The sequence below is a fragment of the Oryctolagus cuniculus genome, chromosome 6 (assembly GCF_051225735.1).
Source record: "Oryctolagus cuniculus isolate XC-2025 breed Fujian yellow rabbit chromosome 6, ASM5122573v1, whole genome shotgun sequence".
Taxonomy (NCBI): Eukaryota; Metazoa; Chordata; class Mammalia; order Lagomorpha; family Leporidae; genus Oryctolagus; species Oryctolagus cuniculus.
Window position 1 is genome coordinate 92,788,972 of NC_142872.1, and position 25,329 is coordinate 92,814,300.

At 37.1% G+C, this 25,329-nt stretch overlaps 1 protein-coding gene and 1 pseudogene across 8 annotated transcripts in view; one reads left to right on the forward strand and one right to left on the reverse strand.

Annotated features, from left to right (window-relative positions):
- The window catches only part of MYBL1 (MYB proto-oncogene like 1), a 46,424-nt gene that overhangs the window by 16,584 nt on the left and 4,511 nt on the right, over positions 1–25,329 (reverse strand). For all 8 annotated transcript variants that reach the window (XM_089336297.1, XM_089336299.1, XM_008255590.5 and 5 more), the window contains exons 2-8: positions 16,208–16,313; positions 15,817–15,888; positions 12,790–12,882; positions 11,259–11,479; positions 8,311–8,482; positions 3,571–3,645; positions 2,911–3,015 (exon numbers count right to left, since the gene is read on the reverse strand). In XM_089336297.1, the coding sequence (XP_089192423.1) occupies positions 2,911–3,015; positions 3,571–3,645; positions 8,311–8,482; positions 11,259–11,479; positions 12,790–12,882; positions 15,817–15,888; positions 16,208–16,313 (844 nt within the window). The remainder of the gene's footprint in view (positions 1–2,910; positions 3,016–3,570; positions 3,646–8,310; positions 8,483–11,258; positions 11,480–12,789; positions 12,883–15,816; positions 15,889–16,207; positions 16,314–25,329) is intronic.
- On the forward strand, positions 15,228–15,379 carry LOC127490890 (U2 spliceosomal RNA; annotated as a pseudogene).

The window sequence follows — 25,329 nt, forward strand, 5'->3', positions numbered from 1 at the left end:
TCTCTTTATACCAGACAATTTACCTATCTTGCAAGTCTAGCTTCCTGGTGTCTTATAATAAAAAATAAGAAAAGAGACCTGGAAGGGTCATGAATGAAAAACAAAATATAAAGTATATGGTACTGTATAACAGAATGTACCTGTAATGTACTGAATAAACTAAATTTTAAATTGTATTTAAGATTAATTGTGGTTAATAGCTATCATATCATAGAGAACACACATTTCCCAGTCCACAGGAAGCAGTCAATAAATGATATCTACTATTAAAAATTAAAATTGCTAGAATGTCTTGGGACGCACAGTAACTAAATGTTGTGTTTCAAGTTACTTAAGGTGAAAAACCATTGTGGCAAAATAAGTTCCATGTTTTATTAAAGTTTCCTAAAAATAAAAAAAAAATTGAAGTAGTTTTATTTCATTAGGCACAATCACCCCCTGAATTAACAATCACTTTTGGGAAGAAGCTTCCAAACCACATGCCTTTCAAATGAGTTTCCAGGTAAGAAAAAAAATGCAAAAGACAAAGAGGAAAATCACTAGGGTGTGCATTGGAAAAACCACCAGGTTGTAATTATATTTACAGATCATAACCTGAATCTCTTAACAACAGTCCACTTACTTCAGAATTAATATGAGGATTACCACGAACACTTTTTTATAAAACCTCTACAAGAGTGGCACATAATGAATATTCAGTAAAATGGTGGTCATTATTAAAATACATATTTATATATATAAATGGAGTCTATTCTATTAGCTGTAGCAACTTCCCTCTAGAATTCAGAATATCTTATTCAACCAGACATTTGTTGTAGTGGTTAAGACAACATTTTGGATACCCACATCCCATATTAGAACACCTGGGCTTAAGTTCTAGCTCTCTTCTGAATTCTAGCTTCTCATTAATGTGCCCCTGGGAGGCAGCAAGTGATGGCTCAAGCAGCTGGGTCCATGCTACCCATAAAGGAGATTCAAGTTGAGTTCCCAGCTCCTGGCTTCTGCCTGGGCCCAACCTCAGCTATTTCAGGCATCTGGGGAGTAACTCAGCAAATGGGAATTAGCAGTCTCTCTGTCTCTAGCTCTCTGCCTTTCAAATAAATAAATAGCTTTTTAAAATCCAAAGTGGTTTAAACATTATATAATCATCTACAAATATTGACTTCCTAACCATAACTATTTATTTGTAGCTTTTTAACAAAACAAATATTAATTTCAAGATAAGTAGAGTTCAGGTCTTCCTTTCTGCCTTGGTTTTGGAAGTTTCAAAACAAACGTTGTTTCTCCTATGCTATACCTCACTCATTATAACCCATAAATGTCATTTTTATTAATACCCTCTTACACATAAAAATATCACTAGTTACTTCATAATACTACCTCAAAATCTCAGGTTATTCTATTTCAGTAATTATGTCTGAGGTCCCAGTCATTCTCATTGTATTATCCTCTCTCAATCAGCCCAAACCAAGGGAAAAAAAAAAAAAAACTTTTCTAAACGTAAAAAAAAACCTTAAGACTAACTTTTGTCATTTAAATACAAATTTTAAATTTTTTAAATTATAAAGTTACTTTTTTTTTAATCCATTGAGCATTGCCTGGTTAATTCTTCAAAAATGATTAAGATTTAGCCTAACTGAATACTCCTACTTATTCCTGATCAGATTGAAGACAACAGCTTTCACACCTGGGAACCAAAGCCTACTATCCCATGTAAAACATCTTCTTTTGAAAGGGTTCTTCAGAGAGCAGAAAATCTACATGTTCCCTTTTCATGTATTCTTAATATAATTACATTTTTCAGTTTACTGAATTCATATTCTAAACACAATAGGAAAAAATAAAAATAAGAATAAAAGTAATTCGAGCTCATAAATTTATATTTCTATTAAATTATTTTTCTAGTTTTCTTATCTTAAAGATTCATTTTTAATTACCTGAAAAGCAGAGTGACAGAGGAAGAGACAGAGAATGAGCTCTTCCATCCACTGGTTCACTTCCCAAATGGCCACAATGACCAGGGGTGGACCAGGCTGAAACCAGAAACCTGGAACTCCATCTTGGCCTTCCATATTCCCAAGCATGTAAGCAGGGAACTGGATTGGAAGTAGAGCAGCCAGGACTAGCACTGGCACTCAGTTACAGAATGCATTGCAGGTAGTGACTTAACCCACTGTGATACAACACCGGTCTCATTATTACATGGAATGCTTAAAACAAAAGCAAGCTTAATCTAAACCACACATAATTTTCACAAATACCTAATATCAAAGATTTTACTTTAAGGGGCTGGCACTGTGGCGTAAGCAGGTAAAGCCGCCACCTACAGTGCCGGCATCCCATACGGGCGCCGGTTTGAGTCCTGGCTGCTCCACTTCCAATCCAGCTCTCTGCTGTGGCCTGGGAAAGCAGTGGAGGATGGCCCAAGCCTTTGGGCTCCTGAACCCACATGGGAGACCTAGAAGAAGTTCCTGGCTCCTGGCTTCGGATCGGCACAGCTCCAGCAGTTGCGGCCAATTAGGGAGTGAACCAGCTAATGGAAGACCTCTCTCTCTCTTTTCTCTCTGCCTCTCCTTCTCTCTCTAACTCTGACTTTCAAATAAATATATAAATCTTAAAAAAAAATCTACAACTTACTAAAAGAATTCTTAAAAAAAAGATTTTACTTCAAATTTGCTTGGCATACTTATATAACTCAGGAAGTATCCTAATATAGAATATTGTAAAAATATGCTCAAAGAGATGCATATCAAAATCAGACAACCTCTAAGTTAAAAATTTTTAAAAACTTATTTTATTATTTATTGAAATCTGAAAATCATTTATATGCTTTCAAGCGAATGAAAACTATAAAAGCATATATATAAAAGATTCTAACAATAAAATCTAAACACTTAAGCTTATTCTTACTGTTGGAATTCGCTTTCTTCTAACTTCATTCTCAGCTGACATAAGAAGCAACTCAAGTTCCTTGATTTTCTTCTCCTTATCAGGATCTTCATCAACAAAGGGTTGCTGAAACAAGTTAAATAAAAGAAAAACAGGCCATTTACATAATTGCATTATTACTAGTGTTCTAATTTTTATTTTCTTCTATGTAACATATTTTTCTCTAATAAAGCTTAATGCTACTAAATCCTAAAAGTATTACAATAACAGTCGTATCTAAAGAAAGGGCATTGAATATTTTCAATTTAGAAAAAAGATCTGAGAAAATGAGTGCATTTTAAAAATACTGTATCATCCAAATCACTTGAAAAAATTATACCTGGGAAATTTTAGCCTATTGGATCTTAATAGATACATCCTATTCATTTTAGAGAAAACATACCCATTCATAACTTAAGGCTTCAAGTTGGAAGAATAGAATGAAAGGACTACTACAGAGATGTATTTGTTTATTTTTTTCAAACTCATTTACATGCTTTATTTTTCAATGTTATAGTACTCACAATAATATGCAGATAGTGTTTTCATTCTAGTTTAATAGATGAAGAAAGAGGCACTATAATACTTTAAGAAATATAACTGCAAGCATTTCCTTTCTTTTTTGTTAAAAATAGAAGTTACCTGAATAAAGGCAGAAGTAGTTTGAACATGTTCTATACAATTGCCTTCAGGTGACACATACTGATAACTAGGAATCTACAAAGTAAGTAAAACATTACAATTACACATAAAATATTAGAAAAACTTTAAAATATGAAGCAAATGACAAAGCTTTTGATAAAATTTCTACAAAAAAAGCTTAGAAAAATATTGATTACTCTTAAAAATTGGCATCTGTAATAGTTTACATAATAACTAAGACTGTTTCTAGAATCCAGTGATTGAAAATTATAAACTTAGAAAAGACCTTCAACTTCTAGATGAAATGAGAATTACTTAGCCTAGATTTATCAGCCAGTCTATAATCTACATCATCCACCAAATTTTTTTTTTAAAGATTTATCTATTTATTTGAAAGGCAGTCACAGACAGACAGAGAGGGAGAAACAAAGAGAGATCTTCCATCCACTGGTTCACTCCTCAAATGGCCACAATGGCCGGAACTGGGCCAATTCAAAGCCAGGAGCCAGTAAGTTCCTCCAGGTCCCCAAAGTGAGAGCTGGGGCCCAAGCACTTGGGTCACCCTCTGCTGCTTTTCCAGGCACATTAGCAGGGAGCTAGACCAGAAGTGGAGCAGCCAGGACTCAAACTGGTTTCCACATGGGATGCCAGCACCATAGGCAGCAGCTTCACCTGCCACACCACAACACCAACCCCCCAATAATTTTTTTTTAAACCCTTATATGGGTTGCTCTATCTCCTGGACAACATGAAATAACTGTATTCCTATCAAAGGAAGAGACTAGTTTACACAAAGTACTCACAAGAATGGAGACTAAAGCAAGTTTTTCAGTGTTTTTTTTTTTTTTTTTTTAAGATTTATCTATTTGAAAGAGAATTTCAAAGAGAGAGAGAGAGAGGAAGAGACAGAGAGGGAGAGATCTTCCATCCACTGTTTCACTCCCCAAATGGCCACAATGACTTCTTATACCCTATTCCTACCTCTACCCCAGGTCAATCTTTGCATAAAAAGATATGAAAACAGAGGCTTCTTTTATTAATTGTCTCTTTTAAGATTTATTTATTGATTTATCTGAAAAGCAGAGCTATGGAGAGAGAGAGAGAAAGAGACAGATTAGATAGACATCTCCCATCTGCTGGTTCACTTCCCAAATGGCCACACTGCTAGAACTGGGCCAATCCAAAGCCAGGAGCCAGGAACTTCTTCAGGATCTCCCTCATGGGTGCAGGGGTCTAAGAACTTGGGCCATCTTGTGCTGCTTTCCTGGGCACATTGGCAAGGAGCTTGATCAGAAGTGGGCAGCCAGGACTCGAACCAGTGCCCATATGGGATGCTGGCATCAAAGGCTGTGGCTTCACTCGCTATGCCACATCACTGGCCCCTGTGTTTTTTGTAAAAAGTAACAGGATCATTCTTGTACTTATAATAGACATACTACTGATAGAATAAGTATTATCCTGCTTTTTTAGAATATCTGTAATAACAATTTGAAGCTGCATGTAAGTTGGAAAGAAGAAATATGAGGGAAGGTATTTTTTTTAAAACCATAGAAAAATTAGAAGACCATTTTAAAATTTCTATTTATAATTTATTTTTATTTATTTGAAAGGCAAAGAGAGACAGACGGACAGGAAGAAAGAGTTCTTCCATCTACTGGTTCACTCCTCAAATGCCCAATACAGCCAAGGCTGGTCCAGGCTGAAGCCAGGAGTTCAGAACTCAATTTGGGTTTCCCATGTGGGTGGCAGGGATCTAACTACTTGAGCCATCACCTGCTGCCACTCACCGTGAACATCAGCAGGAAGCTGGAATCAGAAGTGGAGTCAAGACTCCAGGATTCGAAATTAAGCATTGAGATACAAATGCAACATATCCAGCAGGGGCTTAACAGCTGTACAAAGCAAACCTTAAAATCAAGGGGCCAGCATTGTTAAAAAAACCACTGTCTGTGATGCCAGCATCCTGTATGGCCACCAGTTCAAATCCCAGCTGCTGTACTTATGATCCAGCTCCCTGCTAACATGCTTAGAAAGTATTTGGGCCCCTGCCTCCCACATGGGAGACCTGGATGCTCAGTTCTAGGCTCCTGGCTTCTGTATGACCCCAGCCCCAACCATCGTGGCCATTTGGGGAATAAACAAGCAGATGAAGATCCCTCTCTCTGTCTCTCTTTCTTATCTCCATATCTCTGTAACTCTTATCTTTCAAATAAATAAATAAATCTTTAACAAAAGATTTTTAAAAACCCTTAAAATCAAATAAATGTAAGTATGAAAACATCTGTCTACTATCCATAACAACCTACCTAAACCACTATCTTATGCAGAATCATTCTATACAACTTCTAACAGAAACTTATATTCCTCAAATTTTTCATGAAAATCTGATAATATTTCAATCCAATCTATTTTTTTTAAGTTACACTTTACTACAGAATTGTCTTCTTGGTAGTTTAAGATAATTGACAGGGAATACATAAAACTTTCTAAAATTATTAAAAATAAGGGAAACAATTATTAAAGTATGAGAAATGCTATCTTTGCAACATCTTTTGATTAAGACTTTTTTTTTTTTTTTTTTTTTTTGGGACAGGCAGAGCTAGTGAGAGAGAGACAGAGAGAAAGATCTTCCTTTCTGTTGGTTCACTCCCCAAATGGCTGCTACGGCCGGCACACTGTGCCGATCTGAAGCCAGGAGTCAGGTGCTTCCTCCTGGTCTCCCATGCGGGTGCAGAGCCCATGCACTTGGGCCATCCTCCACTGCACTCCCGGGCCACAGCATAGAGTTGGACTGGAAGAAGAGCAACTGGGACAGAATCTGGCACCCCAACCGGGACTAGAACCCGGGGTGCCGGTGCCACAGGCAGAGGATTAGCCAAGTGAGCCGTGGTGCCAGCCTGATTAAGACTTTTAAATGCTCCTATTGCCCAAATAATTTTTAAAATTATCTTTTTATGATTTTAAGAAAATAAATTTAAATGATAACTTCTAAGGCATAAGCAAAATGTTTTAGTTTATATTACTGAAATCTAGAACTCTTAAAAAAATGTAAAGAAACAGGCAATAAAAATCTCAAGGTACTGAGTATCAGCAGATAACTACACTATCTTCACATGCTTTCCTTTTGTAAACTACAATGTCATTACTCTAAGTGATTCTTTTAAAATTTACGCCTAGGGGCAGAAGTCTGGTGCAGCAATTAAGTTGCCACGTGGGACACCAGCGTCTCATACTGGAAAGTCTATTTAACCTAGCTATCCTGCTTCCACCCCAGCTTCCAGCTAATGTACATCCTGGGAGGCAGCTGGTAAGAGGTTCAAGTACCAATCCCTGCCACCCATGTGAGAGACCCAGATGAAGTTCCTGGCTCTTAGCTTTGGCCTGGCCCAGCCCTGCTAAAGGCATGTGAGGGCTGACGTAACATTTATTGAAAGATAGAATTGAACAAGGTGATAAAAATCTGTACTTACTGTGCCTTTGTTCTTATTTTGTATCTTGTAGTCTTTATTAAGTTTATTAGGCTTAGTTTTATTTAAAAATTTTTATTTCTTTTTGTTTTGTGTCTGTCTTGTCTCTTTGTCTGTCTGCCTTTCAAATAAAACAAAAAGAAATAAAAATTTTTAAATAAAACTAAGCCTAATAAACTTAATAAAGACTACAAGATACAAAATAAGAACAAAGGCACAGTAAGTACAGATTTTTATCACCTTGTTCAATTCTATCTTTCAATAAATGTTATTAAGTTCTGGCTTAATCTTTACATTTTACATTATAAGAACTGAGAATTGCTCCTTGGGAAAAGTGATGTAACAGGGGTGGGCATTTGGCACAGCAGTTGAGAAACCACTTGGGACACCCACGTCCCATATGGTAGTCCCTGGATTTGAATCCCAGCTCCACTTTTGATTCCAACTTCCTGCTAATACACACCCTGGAAGGGGAGAACAGTAACATAGGATACCCAGACTGAGTTCCTGGCTTCTGGCATGGGCCTGGCCCAGCCCAGCTGTGGCAAACATTTGGGGAGCGAATCAGCGGGTGGCATCTCTCTCTGCCTGTCTCTCTTCCTTCTCTCTGTCTCTCCAATTAAATAAAAAAATTTAAATGACATGACAGACAAGTTGATTAGAAAAACATAAAACAAACTTCATGGATACTGGTAAACTAATTTCATACAAGTAAGAAAATGCACTGTAAGGAGCCAAATACAGCTTGCCCCATTTGGAGCTTAGATAATCTCCACTTCAATAAATTTGTCTAATAAAAGACTGACATCATCAAATCTGAAAGTCATTAAGAATAATTATTTAACCCCCAAAATGATGATTTGAATGATTTTTGACTATTTTCTTCTTTAAGCTATTTTATATACACATACCTCTAACAGACAAGCAATACTACAATCACACAAAAAATTTAAATGAAAACTATAGTATCTATTAAAGCATATGATCATTAGTTCTGAATCATAAACAAAGATTGAAAGAATAAGAGTGGTAGGAAACATACATACTCAGTTGCCTAATGTAAAAATTACATATAAAAGGAAATGTTAATGATTTTTTTCCCAAAATACTTATCTAAGTTAGGATCTAATCAGACATTTTATTTCAGTTTAGAAATTTAAATGGTTATCCCCTGCTTAATATATGTTGTACTTGTCCTATTAATAAATCAAATACCTTCCTAAATGCAACTAAAGAAAAATTTTTGAATAATAAAGGTATTAAAAATATGTGCCTGAACAGGTATGTAAAACTGATTCTGGGTTTGCAAATGGTCCATGGTCGCACAAGGTTTGTGTTGAAGTTTAGATGATCGTTCTGATTTTACTCCATCTTGTAAGTATCCCTCCTGTTCCACTTTTCTTCGCATAGTAGAATTCCAATGATTTTTGATAGAATTATCAGTCCTAAGAAATTAAAGTGTATAATTTAGAACAAAAAATAAAATTTATTCCACACATTTTAATACTGTATTTCTTGTACAAAGTATAAAAACAAACTGCTACAACTGATCAAAGTAGATTTTTTTTAAAAAGTTCTAAAGATAAACTGCATGCCCATATATCAGTAGTTCTGAGCAACAGAGATATTGCAGGGAATAAGACAAAGAAGGGCCCTACTTCCATGAAGCTTACATTCTCATTGGAAATGTGGCAGCATGAACAGAAGAACAGAAAAACAAATAAATAAAAATATCAGTACAAAAGAAATAAAGTAGGATAAGAAAAGTGGGAAATGCGTAATTTTGGCTTGGTGGTGTAGGAAGGCCTCTGTGAGATGACAGCAAAGCTAAGATCTAAATGACAATAAGAATGAGTCATATTAAGAATGTGGGGGTAGCTGGCGCCACAGCTCACTTGGCTAATCCTCCGCCTGTGGCGCTGGCACACCGAGTTCTAGTCCCAGTTGCTCCTCTTTCAGTCCGGCTCTCTGTTGTGGCCCAGGAAGGCAGTGGAGAATGGCCCAAATCCTTGGGCTCTGCACCCGCATGGGAGACCAGGAGGAAGCACCTGGCTCCTGGCTTCGGATCGGTGCAGCGCGCCGGCCGTGGCAGCCATTTGGGGGTTGAAACAGCAGAAGGAAGATCTTTCTCTCTGTCTCTCTCTCTCTTACTGTCTAACTCTGCCTGTCAAAAAAAGAAAAAGAAAAAAGAATGTGGGGGTGGCCAGCGCTGTGGCGTAGCTGGTAAAGCTGCCACCTGCAGTGCCCCCATCATGTATGGGTGCTGTTCGAGTCTTGACTATTCCACTTCCAATCCAGCTCCCTGCTATGGCCTGGGAGGGTAGTGCAAGATGACCCAAGTCCTTGGGCCCCTGCACCCACGTGGGAGACCTTCTCTTTCTCTGCCTCTCCTTCTTTCTCTGTGTAACTCTGACTTTCAAATAAATAAATAAATCTTAAAAAAAAAAAAAAAAAGAATGCAGGGGATGGGGAGCATTCCATCTAAAAATATTGATCTCACAGAAGTTGAGAATTGTGGTTACCAAAATCTGGGAGAGTAGGGATGAGCAAAGGTTGATTAACAGGTACTAAATTATGGTTAGGAGAAAGTAATTCTGGTGTTCTATTGCACAACAGTGACTCTAGATAATAATACACTGTATTTTGAAAGGATTTTACCTCAAAAAAGGGATGTTCGAAGAGACAGATATTGGAACATTACACAATGTACACAGGTATAAAAACATGACATGGTACTCCATAAATATGTAAAACTTTTATGGATCAGTTAAAAAAAATGATTTTAAGAGAAATTCTAGAAAAGGGCATAGCAAAGGTAAAGGTATTGAGCTGGAAACAATCAAGATCCTGAAAGCAAATCACAAATTACAGAATTGTAGCATTCTCCCTTTATATCAAAAATTTCCCTTATAAAAATGTAAATATTCAATCTAGAATTACTTACAATATTAAGTCCATCTTTCGTGAAATATACATTTACTGAAAACCTACTTTATGTTATGTTTACTAACGTAGTAAAAAAAAGTAAAAAAAGTAAAAAAAAAAAAAAAAAAAAGCATAAGATTGAAAACATCAAAAGTTCCAAGACCAGGTTTGGTAACTTGGTTTAAAAATTTAACACTACTGTGGCATAGCAGGTAAAGCCACAGCCTGCAGTGCCAGCATTCTATATGGACACCAGTTCGAGTCCCAGCTGCTCCACTTCTGGTCCAGCTCTCTGCTGTGGCCTAGGAAAGCAGTAGAAGATGTGCCAAGTACTTGGCCTCCTGCACCCACAGGGGAGACCCAGAAGAAGCTCCAGGAAGAAGCTCCTGGCTCCTGGCTTCAGATCAGCGCAGCTCTAACCATTGTGGCCAATTGGGGAGTGAACTAGCGGATGTAAGACCTCACTCTCTCTCTGTCTCTGCCTCTCAAACAAAAAATAAATCCTTACAAAATAAATAAAATTTAAAAAATGTAACACTATTCCTGAATTTCCTTATTTATACAACAAAGCAATATTTGCTCTGCATACAAAGTATACAATGATTAAATAAGAATACATATAAAAGCACTTTATAAACCATAAAGTACTATTCAGATAAAACACTGCAGCACAAAAAACAAACGTACCACCTGAGTGATATGAAATTCACCAAGGTTGTTTGTCTGCTAAAGATTATTAGGTAACATTTGAACCACAGCAATGTAGTGTTTGAGAATACTTCAAAAGGTTCACAGAAAATGAAATTAGAAGTTTATTTTGGTGCAAAAAAATATTGAAGGGCAAGTGTTAAATGGTACAGCAGGTTAAACTGCCACTTGTGAAATCAATTTGCCTGAGATTGAGTCCTACCTCCACTTTCAATCTAGCTTTCTGCTAAGGCTTTCTAGGAAGCAATAGGTGATGATTCAAGTGGTTGAGTTCCTGCCACCCACATGGGAGACCTGGATGGGGTTCCAGGCTACTGGCTGCCAGCCTGGCCCAGTTGCAGGCATTGGGGAGAGAACCAACAGATGGAAGATCTCTCTATATATATCTGCCTTTTAAGGAGATGAAAATAAACATCAAAAAATGTTTTAAACCCACACATACAATGTATTTTAAATGATCCCAAAGGGTTATGCAGCCTAAATTTTTATTATAAATAAAAGTCATAGGGTACTTGCAAATATATTTAATACTAGGTAACAGAGATCATATTTAAGTACACAAAAATGTATATACATTTTTATAAGCACCTTCCAGGAAGTAGTTTGGCAATTTCTGCCCAACGATTTCCCAACCGCTTATGCGCTTCATAGATGATCCTATCTTCCTCTTCTGTCCAGGAAGACTTCTTTACCTCAGGATTCAGATGATTATGCCATCTTTCTCTACATTGCTTGCCTATTCTCCCCTTTAAATGTTTTGCAATTAAAGACCATCTTTTTGGTCCATATTTCTGAACTAATTCAATAACCTAGGAAATATAAAAAGTTTAAAAAAGTATTACCTTGAAGGAATTTTAAAACATAACTCAAGAATACCATTTGAAACAAATGCACTAAATCCAAGCCACAACTACAATTTACAAAACACAACTATACTAACAAATAATCCTTCTATATTTGCCAAGTCCAATAATTGATTCCAAACTTACCTAAAACCTAAAGGGCTAATTAAAGTGACTTGTAAGTTAATCTCCTTTCATACAAAATTAATGTGAAATAACAGCAAAACTGCTGAGATTTGTGTATTTTCTACTTTTACACATTACAAAACAGGGGACTTCAGCAAAAAGTTAAAACAATTTGGAAGCAGGAAGAATCCACATTATTGGCTTTTCATTTCTTCCTCTCTCAAACTGGAAAAATAGTGTTCACATATTCTTTTTCCCATATTCCAAGTTTGCTTTTTACTTAAAATTCCAAGAATAATTATTACCAGCCCACTTTACCTCACTACCCTGGCAAATATCATGTCATAAACATTTTATATTGGTAGAATATTTAAATTTAGGATATATCAACATTTTCACTATATGCATCTATTTGCTATCTTTAAAAAAATTTCTAGCTTTATTAAATGTACTTTCAAACAAGATCACACATTTTAACACTTAACATTGTCCATCAGGTAAATCAGATCAGTATTGGACCTAGTGAAATAACTTTATTTGCTTTGAATGATAGTTAAGATTGCTCTCAACTACATTAGCAACTTCTATTCCTTAAACAGTATAAACTAAAGCACAAATCCTAGTGGAGGACAGAAACTCTTTTATTTTTCTCCAACTTTCATATCACAAAGAATTACCTTGATTTATTAATCACAAACCAATTGGAAACATGATACTCATATCTATTTAATTGTGGCTCTCATATCAAGATCATGAGGGAAAGTTTAAGAATGACTTCTTTATATATCAATGTATCACATGTAAAAGCAAAATTAAAATCTGTTTATAAATTATGAGCTCAATTTTTAACAGAAACTATCCTAAATATTCCTAAACCAAGTTCTACACAAATGATTAGACTTATAGCAAGTGTTTTCCCTTCTGTAAACTAAACTCCTGGAAAGAAGGGACTATGTATATTACACTTCATTTGACTCAATTAAAAAAAAAAAAACACTGTATTTTAACAGATTTGATATTCCATTTAAGTAGCCTCCAGAGAATACAACTGAAGTATTTTCAACATACATTTTAAGTGTTACAACAACATATTAGGAACAATAAAACCTAGTTCACCTACACAGTTAACGTAAAGAATATGAACATGTTACCCGCTGATCTTCTTCTTTAGTCCAAGGACCTTTTATCAATTCTGGATTTAAAACTTTCTGCCATCGATGCTGGCACTGAAAATCTGAACGATTCTGAAAGAATTTAGATGATTTTGTTATTGAAACAACTGTCTTTTAGAAAGTAAGTAAGCCTAAACTTAGGTTGAACACCCTGAAGGACAAAGTCTGTAAGAATAGTGTATTCAATAGCGTTTCTTAAACATGCAATATCTATTTACATGCCTATGTCTCAACTCCATCTTCTTTCATTAAAGTAATGGTGGGGTATTGGGGTAGGGGTAGACAGGTATTTGGCTGGTTAAGCTGCCACATCGGATGCCCACATCCCATATCAGAGTACCTAGCTCTGCTCCCAAGTCCCAGCTCTGCTTCCAGTTCAGCTTCCCACTAATGCACACCCTGAGAGCCAGCAGTGATAGCTCAAATGGTTGGGACTCTGCCTTCCATGTGGGAGACCAGAATTGAGTCCTGAGTTGCTGGTTTCAGCCTTGTCCAGCCCCAGATGTTGCAGGCATTTGGGGAGTGAATCAGCAGATGGAAGAGCTCTCTCTTTCTCTCTCTCTGCCTTTCAAATAAATAAATAAATTTTTAAAATAACATAATAACGTAATTGGCAGAGTCTAGAATACAAATTAAAGTGATGAATTCAAGTATATATCTCTATACTATTTACCGTAACACAGCAAGCATCAAAGCTATAACCCAGACAATGCCATAAAGAAATGCTAGGATTGAGGAAAAAAGAGTGGACAGAAAACCATAAAAACCAGACGTAAGAAATCAAACAAAGCCATCTGGATCCATAAAGTACAAGAATAGATAATTTTACACAGTTTTTAAAAAAAAAAGGTACTGATATGATATTAAAAGGGTACTTACAAATGATGACTACCAAGTTATCATGAAAATGTTAAGTATATCTATATAGAAGATATGTATTATATTTAAAATAAAGTGATAATTGACACATAAAAGGAAAATAGATTGACCAGAAAAAAACTTTGTGTAGAAACATCTCAAGCCCTAAGAATGTTTGATAAATAAAGCCTTATTTTAGTCAATTCATGATGTATTCATGATCTGGTAACTCCTATGTATTATAAGGGTAATAATAATCATAATAACATCTATATTCAACTAGCATTTCACAGTTTACAAAGCTATCAGTTCATACACAAGATTAAAGGTAATTCAGAAGTATATAAAGGGATATATATAAATATTTTATCTATCAATGGCTCTTTTGCGTATAATGGACTTCAAATTATTTATATTCAGACTGACCTTCTTCACTTATGGCTTCTGTACAGCAGTACTGATCCATTTTAAGGACACTATTTTCTTCAAAATTATCAGGTTATTCCTGTTTGTCTTGTAGTATTTCTCTAATGTAGCTTCTGTTTATTAAATACCTGTTAAATGTTAGAAACTGTGCCAAATATCCTATATGTTATTTTTAATTCCCATAATACTACTGAAATAAGTGCTATGATATACATTTATCTATATACTATAGATAAAGAAGCTGAAGGTCATAGAGTTTAAGTTACTTTTCCAAGCTAGTACAGCAGATATTTGAATACAATTCTGACTCCAAAAATCACATTCTTTTCATTATTTGGTCTCAGTTTTCAAGTTATGTTAAGAGTCATGATGAAAATATATAAAAACACAGGTAATACTGTTTCTGAAAGTCAATACTGAGATTAAAATATGAACATTTTGCCTAACTACTCATAATGTATTAAGGAACAAATAAGAATTTATGTAAAAAATTTTGAAAACTGTAAAATTACACATGAATGAACAATAAGTGGAAAGTAGTATGGTGAACAATATAGCATAACTTCTAAAAAAAATCAGTAACATTTCAAAATGTAAGCATTAGATATCAAACTTTTTAACATAAGTTTTTCTGATTTTTTTGGTTACCTATCAAAATATTTTAATATATTTAATTCCTCTCAAAATGTTTTTACATATATCAGCAAATTTATAAAGCCCTACTCAAATTTAATATTTCTGTTTTAAATTGGTAATCTTTTTAGGTGCCTAGATAAATACACTGCAGGTTTAGTTTCACTTATCTGAATGCTTCAGAACAGAAATGTTTCCATTTTTGGAGTTTAATATTTACATATACATAAGAAGATATCTTGGACACAGGACCCAAATCCACAAAACCTTCATTTATATTTCATTCACAACTTACACACATAGTCTGAAAGTAATTTTATACAATACTTCTAGTGAACTGGTATTTTGATTATGACCTGTCGTCACATGAGATCAGATATGGAATTTTGTGGTGCTCAAAAAGTTACAGACTTCAGATTAGGGATGCTCAACCTGCACTACATAATCAGACTTTCTAAGCCATTAGCAATCAACAGGTAGATCAGAAAATCAGGGATAATATCGCTTCTCGGCCTTTTGGCTAAGATCAAGTGTAGTATCTGTTCTTATCAGAAAATCAGGGATATTGGGGGAAGGAAACCAAAAATCTAAAATATGGAGACATATTTTTGAAAAAATAAATAATTAAAACCAATAGCCTAAGTCATCCATTATAGAAATACAACTTTTTTAAATGAGCCAACATTTACAGGGGGACATGACAGCAGAGAAGCTCACACTGGGAGAAACCCTGTTTGGTTTGTGTATGCGTGTTTAATATGAAAGGCAGAGAGACAAAGAGAGGGAGAGACAGAGAGAGCTCTCCCATCCACTGGTTCACTCCTCAAAGTCTCTCAATAGTTAGGGTTGGGTCAGACCAAAGCCAGGAGCTAGGAACTCAACCCGGGTCTTCCATGTGTGTGGCAGGACCCAAATACTTGAGTCATCACCTGATGCCTCCCAGGGTACATGCATTACATAGCAGGAGCTAGAATTGGGAGCAGAGCAGGGGCTTGCGTACAGGTACTCCATTACAGGATGTGGTGTCCCAAGCAATGCCTTAACCAGTATGATGAAAACTTGCCTCTAGAAATATAATATTTCACTTACTTGAAGATGACTAGCAATTAGAGTCCAATCATCTGTTCCATGTTGTTCAACCAATTTCTTTAACTTATCATCCTATTAAAACAGATATGAAAATTAGAAAGTTCTCCCCCATCTTTTTCCTCTACCCTGAATATAAAGAATCTTCCAATTCTATCAGGTATATCTGCTGAACATTTTTAGAATGAATGAAGTCATTATAAATTGCTCCATTTACTATACTATTTCTACCAGTTCCAAAATTAACCCATAATCACATCTCTGGTTGAAGAAACATGCAAGTTAGTTGTTAGAAAACTTTTTTCCCGTTTTGTTTTTAAATATCTTTCATAACCATAATAGCATTAATCAATAAATATAAGTATGAAATCAGTAAATCCTGTCAGGTACTTACCTCATCTCTTGTCCATTTTACTCTGTTCCAGAGTTTCTTCAATCCTTTCTGTTGTGGTACTTCATAGTCATGATCAGCATACTGAAGGTCATCATCCTCATCCTCACTACCAAAAAAAAAAATGCATGATTTTTAAAATCAAGACTTGTAATTTAAATTGGTAAATCAAATCACTGAACCTATATGTGCAATTATGACTAATGAAGTCACTCAGACCTAAAAGATATATAAGTATCTTCAATGAGATTATTCAAATTATAAAAAATTAAAAATGGGAACCAGCGCTGTGGCGCAGCAGGTTAAAGCCCCAACCTGCTGGCATCCCATATGGGTACTGGTTCAAGTCCTGGCTGCTCCACTTCCAACCTAGCTCCCTGCTAATGTGCCTGGGAAAGCAGTGGAGGATGGCCCAAGTCCTTGGGCCCATGCACCCATATGGGAGACCTGGAAGAAGCTCCTGGCCCCTGGCTTTGGCCTGGCCCAGTCCTGATCATTGCAGCCATTTGGGGAGTGAATCAGCAGATGGAAGCCCTCTGTCTCTACCTTTCAAATAAATAAAAATAAATCTTTAAAAAAAAAAAAAAGACTCAATGAGCAGGAGCTACAGTTCTTCTGCCACCAGAAATATGAGCTGGACATACCACCAGGGTCCAAATCATAACTTTGTATGTCATGCTAATGAGCTTGACCTTTAGTCTTCTCTTGACCTTTATTCTAAAGACTTCAAAGGCTTTAAGTAAGACAACAAATGACAAATATCTTGCATTTTAGAAAAAAATCAATGGCAGGAGAGTGGTGAAATGTAATAAGGAAAATCAATGAATAATCTTCACAGGAACTCAAGAAATGATTAGGATGTAACATATGGTAATGATAAAATATAAACCACAGCCAGTTAAAAGAGAATGAAAGAAGCTATCCATTAATTTTTTTTTATTTTTTTTTAACTTTTATTTAATGAATATAAATTTCCAAAGTACAGCTTATGGATTACAATGGCTTCCCCCCCATAACTTCCCTCTTACCTGCAACCCTCCCCTCTCCCGGTCCCTCTCCCCTTCCATTCACATCAAGATTCATTTTCAATTATCTTTATATACAGAAGATCACTTTAGCATATATTAAGTAAAGATTTCAACAGTTTGCACCCACACAGAAACACAAAGTGAAAAATACTGTTTGAGTACTAGTTATAGCATTAAATCACAATGTACAGCACATTAAGGACAGAGATCCCACATGAGGAGTAAGGGCACAATGACTCCTGTTGTTGACTTAACAAATTGACACTCTTGTTTATGGCGTCAGGAATCACCCTAGGTTCTTGTCATGAGATGCCAGGGCTATGGAAGCCTCTTGAGTTTGTCGACTGATTTTATTTAGACAAGGTCATAGTCAAAGTGGAAGTTCTCTTCTCCCTTCAGAGAAAGGTACCTCCTTCTTTGATGACCCATTCTTTCCACTGGGATCTCACTTGCAGAGATCTTTCATTTAGGTAATTTTTTTTTTTTTTTTTTTTTTTGCCAGAGTGTCTTGGCTTTCCAGAAGCAATCCATTAATAATACCAACAATGAAAAAGCTAAATATCTAAAAATTGTGCTAATTTACAAGATCAAGGTATAACAAATGACTAATATTTTAAGACAAGAAGACTTGAATAAATGGAAGAATACTGAGACCATTTTTTTTTTTTAATATTTATTTGAAAGGCAAAGTTAGCAAGAGAGGCAGAGGCAGAGAGGTCTTCCATCTGTTGGTTCACTCCCCAAATGGCTGCAATGGCTGGAGTTGAGCTGTCCCGAAGCCAGGAACCAGGAGCTTCTTCCAGGTCTCCCATGAGGGTGCAGGGGCCCAAGAACTTGGGCCATCTTCCGCTGCTTTCCCAGGCATATTAGCAGGGAACTGGATTAGAAGTGGAGCAGCCAGGACTCAACCGGTACCCATATGGGATGCCAACACCACAGACGGCAGCTTTACCTGCTACACCATAGAACTAGCCACTTATTTATTTGAGAGACAGAGGGAGAGACGGAGAAATCTGAGAAATTTGCATCTGCAGGTTCACTTCCCAAATGCCCTCCATTGCCAGGACTGGGCCAGGCAGAAGCTGGGAACCAGGAATCCAATGTAGGTCTCCCTCCCAAATAGTTGGCAGGGACCCAAATATTTGAATCATCTCTGCTGCCACCTCCCAGAGTCTGCATTAGTAGGAAGCTGAAAATGGAAGTGGAGCTGAGACTCAAACCCAAGCACCCTGATACGGAGTGTGGGCATCCCAATGGTGGTCTTAACTCCTAGGCAAAATGCTTGCCCCTTAGACCACATTCTTAAATAAGACAGTATTATAGTTATGTCCATTCTCCTCAAATTAATAAATTTAATGAATCAAAATACCAATAGGTATCTGGAGGAAAATTAGTCAAGTTAATTCTACAGTTGATATGAAAAAAAGTAAAACAATAACCAGAAAGGCTCTACAAAATAATTACAGAAGAATTCACATTACCCAGTGTGAAAATATTCTATAAAGAAAGAAGATATAAAATGGAATTGGGGGGTCGGCCTGTGGCGTAACAGGTAAAGCTGCTGCCTGCTGTGCCAGCATCCCATTTGGGAGCCAGTTCAAGTCCCCACTGCTCTTCTTCCTATCCAGCTCTCTACTACGGCCTGGGAAAGCAGTAGAAGATGGCCCAAGTGTTTGAGCCCCTGCACCCGCATCAGAGACACAGAACACCTGGAAGAAGCTCCTGGCTCATGGCTTTGGATCAGCTCAGCTCCAACAGTTGTAGCCATTTAGGGAGTGAACCATTGGATGGAAGATCTCTCTCTCTCTGCCTCTGCCTCCCTGTAACTCTACCTTTCAAATAAATAAGTAAATCTTAAAAATAAAAAACAAATGGAATGGTATTGGCATATAGACATTGATATATGGAACAGAATAGAACATTTGGAAAAGAAAACATGGAATTTCCGGCGCCGCGGCTCACTAGGCTAATCCTCCGCCTAGCGGCGCCGGCACACCGGGTTCTAGTCCCGGTCGGGGCGCCGGATTCTGTCCCGGTTGCCCCTCTTCCAGGCCAGCTCTCTGCTGTGGCCAGGGAGTGCAGTGGAGGACGGCCCAGGTGCTTGGGCCCTGCACCCCATGGGAGACCAGGAAAAGCACCTGGCTCCTGGCTCTTGCCATCGGATCAGCGCGGTGCGCCGGCCGCAGCGCGCCGGCCGCGGCAGCCATTGGAGGGTGGACCAACGGCAAAGGAAGACCTTTCTCTCTGTCTCTCTCTCTCTCACTGTCCACTCTGCCTGTCAAAAAAAAAAAAAAAAATTGAAAACATGGAATTTGGTAACTTGTAACAGTAACATTTCAAATCAGTGGGTTAATGGACTTTTCATTAAACAGTGTTAAGACACTGAGTAGACATTTTAAAAAATTAAGCTATAGTCCTACTTTGCAATGAAGTAAATTCAGATGAAGTATCTACATTTTTAAAAATGAGGCTAGAGTAGTACTACAATAAAACAGCAAACAATTCCACTTCATATGCCCTTGAGAGGTAAATGTGACAAAAATCCAGAATCCATAGAACAAACCAGTCAAGGTAATGGAAAGCAGCACACAAACACTTAAAAACTAGAAACAGGGACACTGCAGCACATCATGTAAAGCTGCCACTTGGGATGCCCACTTCCCATATCAGAGTGCCTTGGAGTAAGTTCTTCCTCTGCTTCCAATCTAGCTTCCTGCTAATGCACCTGGGAGGTAGCACATTATTGCCCAAGTACTTGAGTTTCTGTCATCCACATGGAAGACCCAGATGGAGTTTCTGGCTGCTGGCTTTGACCTGGCCCAGTCCCAGCTGTTATAGGCATTTGGAGAATGAGGTGGTGGATGGAAAATCTGTTTCTTTACTTTTCAAATAAATATTTTTCTTTAAAGAAATTAAAAACTAGAAACAAAAGGATTTTGCAACTGATGGATATGAGGGACAGAAACAAGTAGAAATCAAAATTTGAGTGCTTAAGTAGAGCTATTCACTAAGGTAAGGAATTGAAGAAGAGTCAGAACTCTGGAAGGGAGAATGGAATGGAGGGAATAAGTATAGCTTTGGACTGTTGTGAAATCACCTGAGGTATACGCAGGTGGGTATGTCTAGAAGAGCAGTGTTCAACAGAAATATAGCACATACCACTTATCAATTTCCTAGTAGCCATCTTTCTCAAAAGACAGAAATGGGGCAGGTACTTGGCACAGAGGTTTAAATTGCCACTTGAGACATCCACATCCCATATCAGAATGCCTGGCTCTGGCCAGAGCTGCAGCTCACTAGGCTAATCCTCTGCCTGCAGCACTAACACCCTGGGTTCTAGTCCTGGTTGGGGCGCCAGTTCTGTCCTGGTTGTTCCTCTTCCAGTCCAGCTCTCTGCTGTGGCCCGGGAAGGCAGTGGAGGATGGCCCAAAACCTTGGGCTCTGCACCCCATGGGAGACCAGGATAAGTACCTGGCTCCTGCCATCGGATCAGCGCAGTGCGCCAGCCGTAGTGGCCATTTGGGGGGTAAACCAACGGAAGGAAGACCTTTCTCTGTCTCTCTCTCTCACTGTCTACCTCTGCCTGTCAAAAAAAAAAAAAAAAGGTCTGCCTCCAATTCAGCTTCCTACTAATGCACACCCTGGGAGACCACAGTTGATGGCTGAAGTTTCTGGGTCCTAACACCCACATGGGAGACTGAAGTGTAGTCCTGGGCTCCTGGCTTCAAACGGCCCAGTCCTGGCTGTTGTGGACATTTAGGGGAATGAATTAGTGGAGAACTATCTCTATCTCTCTCTCTCTCTCTCTCTCTCTGTCTCTTCTCTAAGTCTCTATGTCATTCAATAAGATGAAAAAAATTTAAACAGAGGAACAGCTGCAATTAATTTTAATACTATTTAATTGCTGCATCAAAAATATAATCAATATGTACTCAATATAAACATTTATAAGTGAAATATTTTATTCTCTTTTTGCTTACTACTGCAGTCTTCAAAATCTGGTGTGTATTTTGTAGTTACGGTACATCACAATTCAGACTGGCCACATTTCAAGAGCCCAATAATCACATGTGGCTGGCTAGTAGCTCCCCTACTGAGTACACATAACATGCAGCTGGTTAGTAGCTCTCCTGCTAGGAACAGCAGGTCTAGATGGCAACTAGGCACCTTAATCTTCTGCTCCGATACAAGGTTTAGGGTAGAAAAACACTTTTTGGCATTCACCAGCATACAAAGCTGAGGCTATAAAATGACTCATGGAAAAATTAATATGGTGAGGCATGGACCAAAATCAGAACCTGAATATTAATTGGGGTGAAAAAGAAAAGGCAATTTTAAAGTATGAAGCCCCCAAAAAAGAGAGAAGGCCTCTATGGTAAGCTGAATTGGAGAATTTTAAGTAGCCAGAGGAATGAATAAAGTCATAATAAAGTATCTGAAAATAACATGAGCTAATGTTTAAAGCGTTCTATGTCCTAGACAATGTGATAGTCATTGAAAATTTTTTCTTACAACTTTACAACAGGGACCAGAGTTGTGGCACAGCAGGTGCTGCAATGCCAGCATCCTCCATGAATCCTGTGCAAGTCCTGGCTGCTCCACTTCTGATCCACCTCCCTACTAATGTGCCTGGGAAAGCAGTGGAAGATGGTTGAAGGGCATAGGCTCCTGCCATCCACGTGGGAGACCCAAATGGAGTCCCAGATTCCTGGTTTAGGCTTAGTCCAGCCTGGCCATCAAGACCATTTGAGAGAGTGAACTAATGGATGAAAAATCTCTCTTCTCTCTCTCTCTCGCTCTCTCGCTCTCTGGGTGGGGTGGGGGGGGTGTCTACCTTTCAAATAAATAAATTTTTTTTTAAAAAAGGAAGTTGCTTTTACCTTTATAAATCAAAATTTTCTATTCTGTGTAGTGGGAATAATAATATTCCTCTCTTTCAGTTGTTGCAGCTCTCCCAAAAGGATGGCCAGGGCCCAAATATTTGTGCTGTTTTCCATGGCTTTCCCTGGCACATTAACAGAAGCAGAGCAGCAGAGACTCAAACTGGTGCTTCAGTAAGGCATGCCAGCACGGCAGGCAGTAGCTTAACCGGCTATGCCATAACACCAGCACCGAAAAGTAACTTCTTGCCTACAGTCATACCAAAATGACACAGCTGACCTCAAAAGTCCATTACTTAGCCATTATACTACAACATACTGGAAAAATATGGGAAGAATACTGGAAAGCTGGAAGATACCAAAGACAAACATCGGGTATATTTTGAGATAAAAACAAGTTCTAGTTCTAACTTAACTATTCACTTTGTAACCTTGAATATATTAACCTTGGATTTTTAGCTTACTTGATTACAAAATGAGGGTCATACCAACTACCTTACAATGCTGTTTTGAGGTAAAATTAAATGAGAAAATGTGTTAACATCTGATATAGCAGTTGGTTTAGAAAGATAACACAGTATTGGTTTTATGTGCATAAGCTGATCATCTGACTATTAAAAGTTACTGCTTTACTGGATTCAACTCCTTTCCCAAAATTCATTATGATTTAAATAGCAAAAGTTTGAAGATTTAACTGTATTATAATACAGTTAAGCATATGTATTTTCTAATACTTATATATTATATAATTGCAATCAAAAATTGAAAAATGAAGGCTGAGATTTAACATATCTGCCTATACTCTTTGCAGGATCCTCAAATTTCCTGTCCATTGAATTTCTATGTAAATTCCATAGAACCAAAATTCCTTTCTCACCAAGCAAAATACCAAGATCCCCTATTCCTCTTCACAAGATATGTATCTGCTTCTTTAGCTCAATGTTCTTCCATTTTCCAATGCTCTCTCTGAAACAAATGTCTATGTATAACAACAATCTGCCAGTCCTATTTCCTTCCATGTACACTTGTTTTGTTAAAATATGCTCAAAGGAAAAGAGTTAATTAAAGAAAATACCTGTTATTTGCAGCCATCTTCAGCTATCAGAAATACCACCTGTTAGCTAAGATTAAATTGTTACACTAGAGATGCTGCAGCACCCAATGACTTCACAAATTTCTAAGGAAAGCTACTAAATCAGATAAAACACCTTCCTTTTTCTTATATTTGCCAATCTTCCCAGTCAGCTCATGAGTGTAGAAACCATGACTATCATATACATTTCTTAGGATCAAGCACAGTAATCAACACTCAAATACTTGTAAAATTAATGAAAAACCTTTGTTACTCTCCCACCTCTCCCAGATGTTCTATATTCCAAAATTACTTCACTCCCTCCCAACCCAATCAAAACTTTCACCTCCCAGGGCTGGCACTGTAGCGCAGTGGGTTAACACCCTGCTATGGCCTGGGAAAGCAATAGAAGATGGCTCAGGTCCTTGGGCCCCTGCACCCACGTGGGAAACCAGGAAGAGACTCCTGGCTTTGAATCGGCACAGCTCTGGCCGTTGCGGCCATCTGGGGAGTGAACCATTAGATGGAAAACCTCTCTCTCTCTCTCTCTGCCTCTCCTCTCTCTGTGTAACTCTTTCAAATAAATTAATTAATTAAAAAAAACTTTCACCCCCCCCTCAATACAGGTGGTCTCAAAGCAGATCCAAGAGAAAAAAAAAAAAAACTTAAAAAAAAAATGAAACTACCTCTAAGAGGAAGAGAAAGGCATTCCCATTTATTAAAAATCCAAATACACCTACAAGTGGTGAAATTTTAAGAAGCAGAACCTGCTGGAATAATTAAAAAAAAAAAAAAAATCAGTACCGAAGGAGCTCTTTGAGAGTATCTCCTACACTGCTAACCTTTCCTAGAAATTCTCCCAGAAATATTACCCTTTTCTGACACCCTTTTCTGACACCCCAAATAACCTTCAGACATGCTTTTCACAGGTTCTCTTTCCTTCCTCCCCTTAGCTCTCAACAGTATCCATAATAACACATTTGAAAGAGCTTTAAAAAAACAGGTCATTTTTGAATCAAAAAATTGGGGGTGGGATTTGCCCACATAAATGAGTAAAAAATCTACATATCTAATCTGTACAAAATCCATATTGAGGTTCTTATTAAAATATTTAAGATTACAAGTCCAAAAATGTTAGCTTGGTCAAAAAGACTCTTTTCCAAGGAGTACTTTTCCTGAAAACCTACTCATTTTAAGTTTAAAATCCTGCCTTTCATTTTTCAGCAACATACTTATTTGTGAGAAATTTCTATTTCTATATGAAGTTTCATTCTCTGTTTTGCATTCAGCATGGTCATCAGTTTCAGGCACTGAGTTATACAGCCCATTCAGCGTTCAGGAAATTGGGTTTTTGAGAGCATAAGTGTGAGGCAGTATAAAAGCAGAATTCTTAGAATCATCTCTCTACCACTGGGACTTTCCTAAAGTTTACCTACCAATTTACTTCCTGGTTTTGACACCAAAACTAGGTTTTTTATTTTATATTTATAATATATTTTATATATATTACATATATTTTAATACATATTATAAATACTTTATATTTATAATATATAAAGTAATTGCTGAAAGTATGATACAATTTTCAAATAAATGTGATAAAAAGAGATTCTAGAAGCATATCAATATCATTAACTACAAGAGGAAAATTCCTGAGGATGCATATAACTTGCCAAGAAAAAAGGGAAGAGATAAAATCCCACAAGTAACCTCACTAATAGTGCACTTTCACCATTTAACAATAAAAAAGTCTCATCACCAGTGATGGTTAAGAGACCACCAAAACAGATCAGCTCTATTTTTCTCCTGTTATATTGTCTTTTAGCATCTCTGTATTTGTAGGAATCAACAGTATTAATACGTAATAACTCAACAAAATGTATTTAATGCAGTTACATAAATGATCCATACCTAGAATAGTGTGACTAATCTACAGGACAGCAAAAGAAGGTGAAACAATTTCTCCAAACAGGAATTTGGTCTTTGTCCAGTTGAGTACTTGTTTCCAGAACTACTCTGCCAGTTTTCTATTGTAAACCAAAGAAACTATTTATTCTATAAATGCCTAATATATAACTAATCACTATAATCAAATGGATACAGTGTTGTAGATTATGAATGAACAAAGTGGTTGAAGAGAATGAC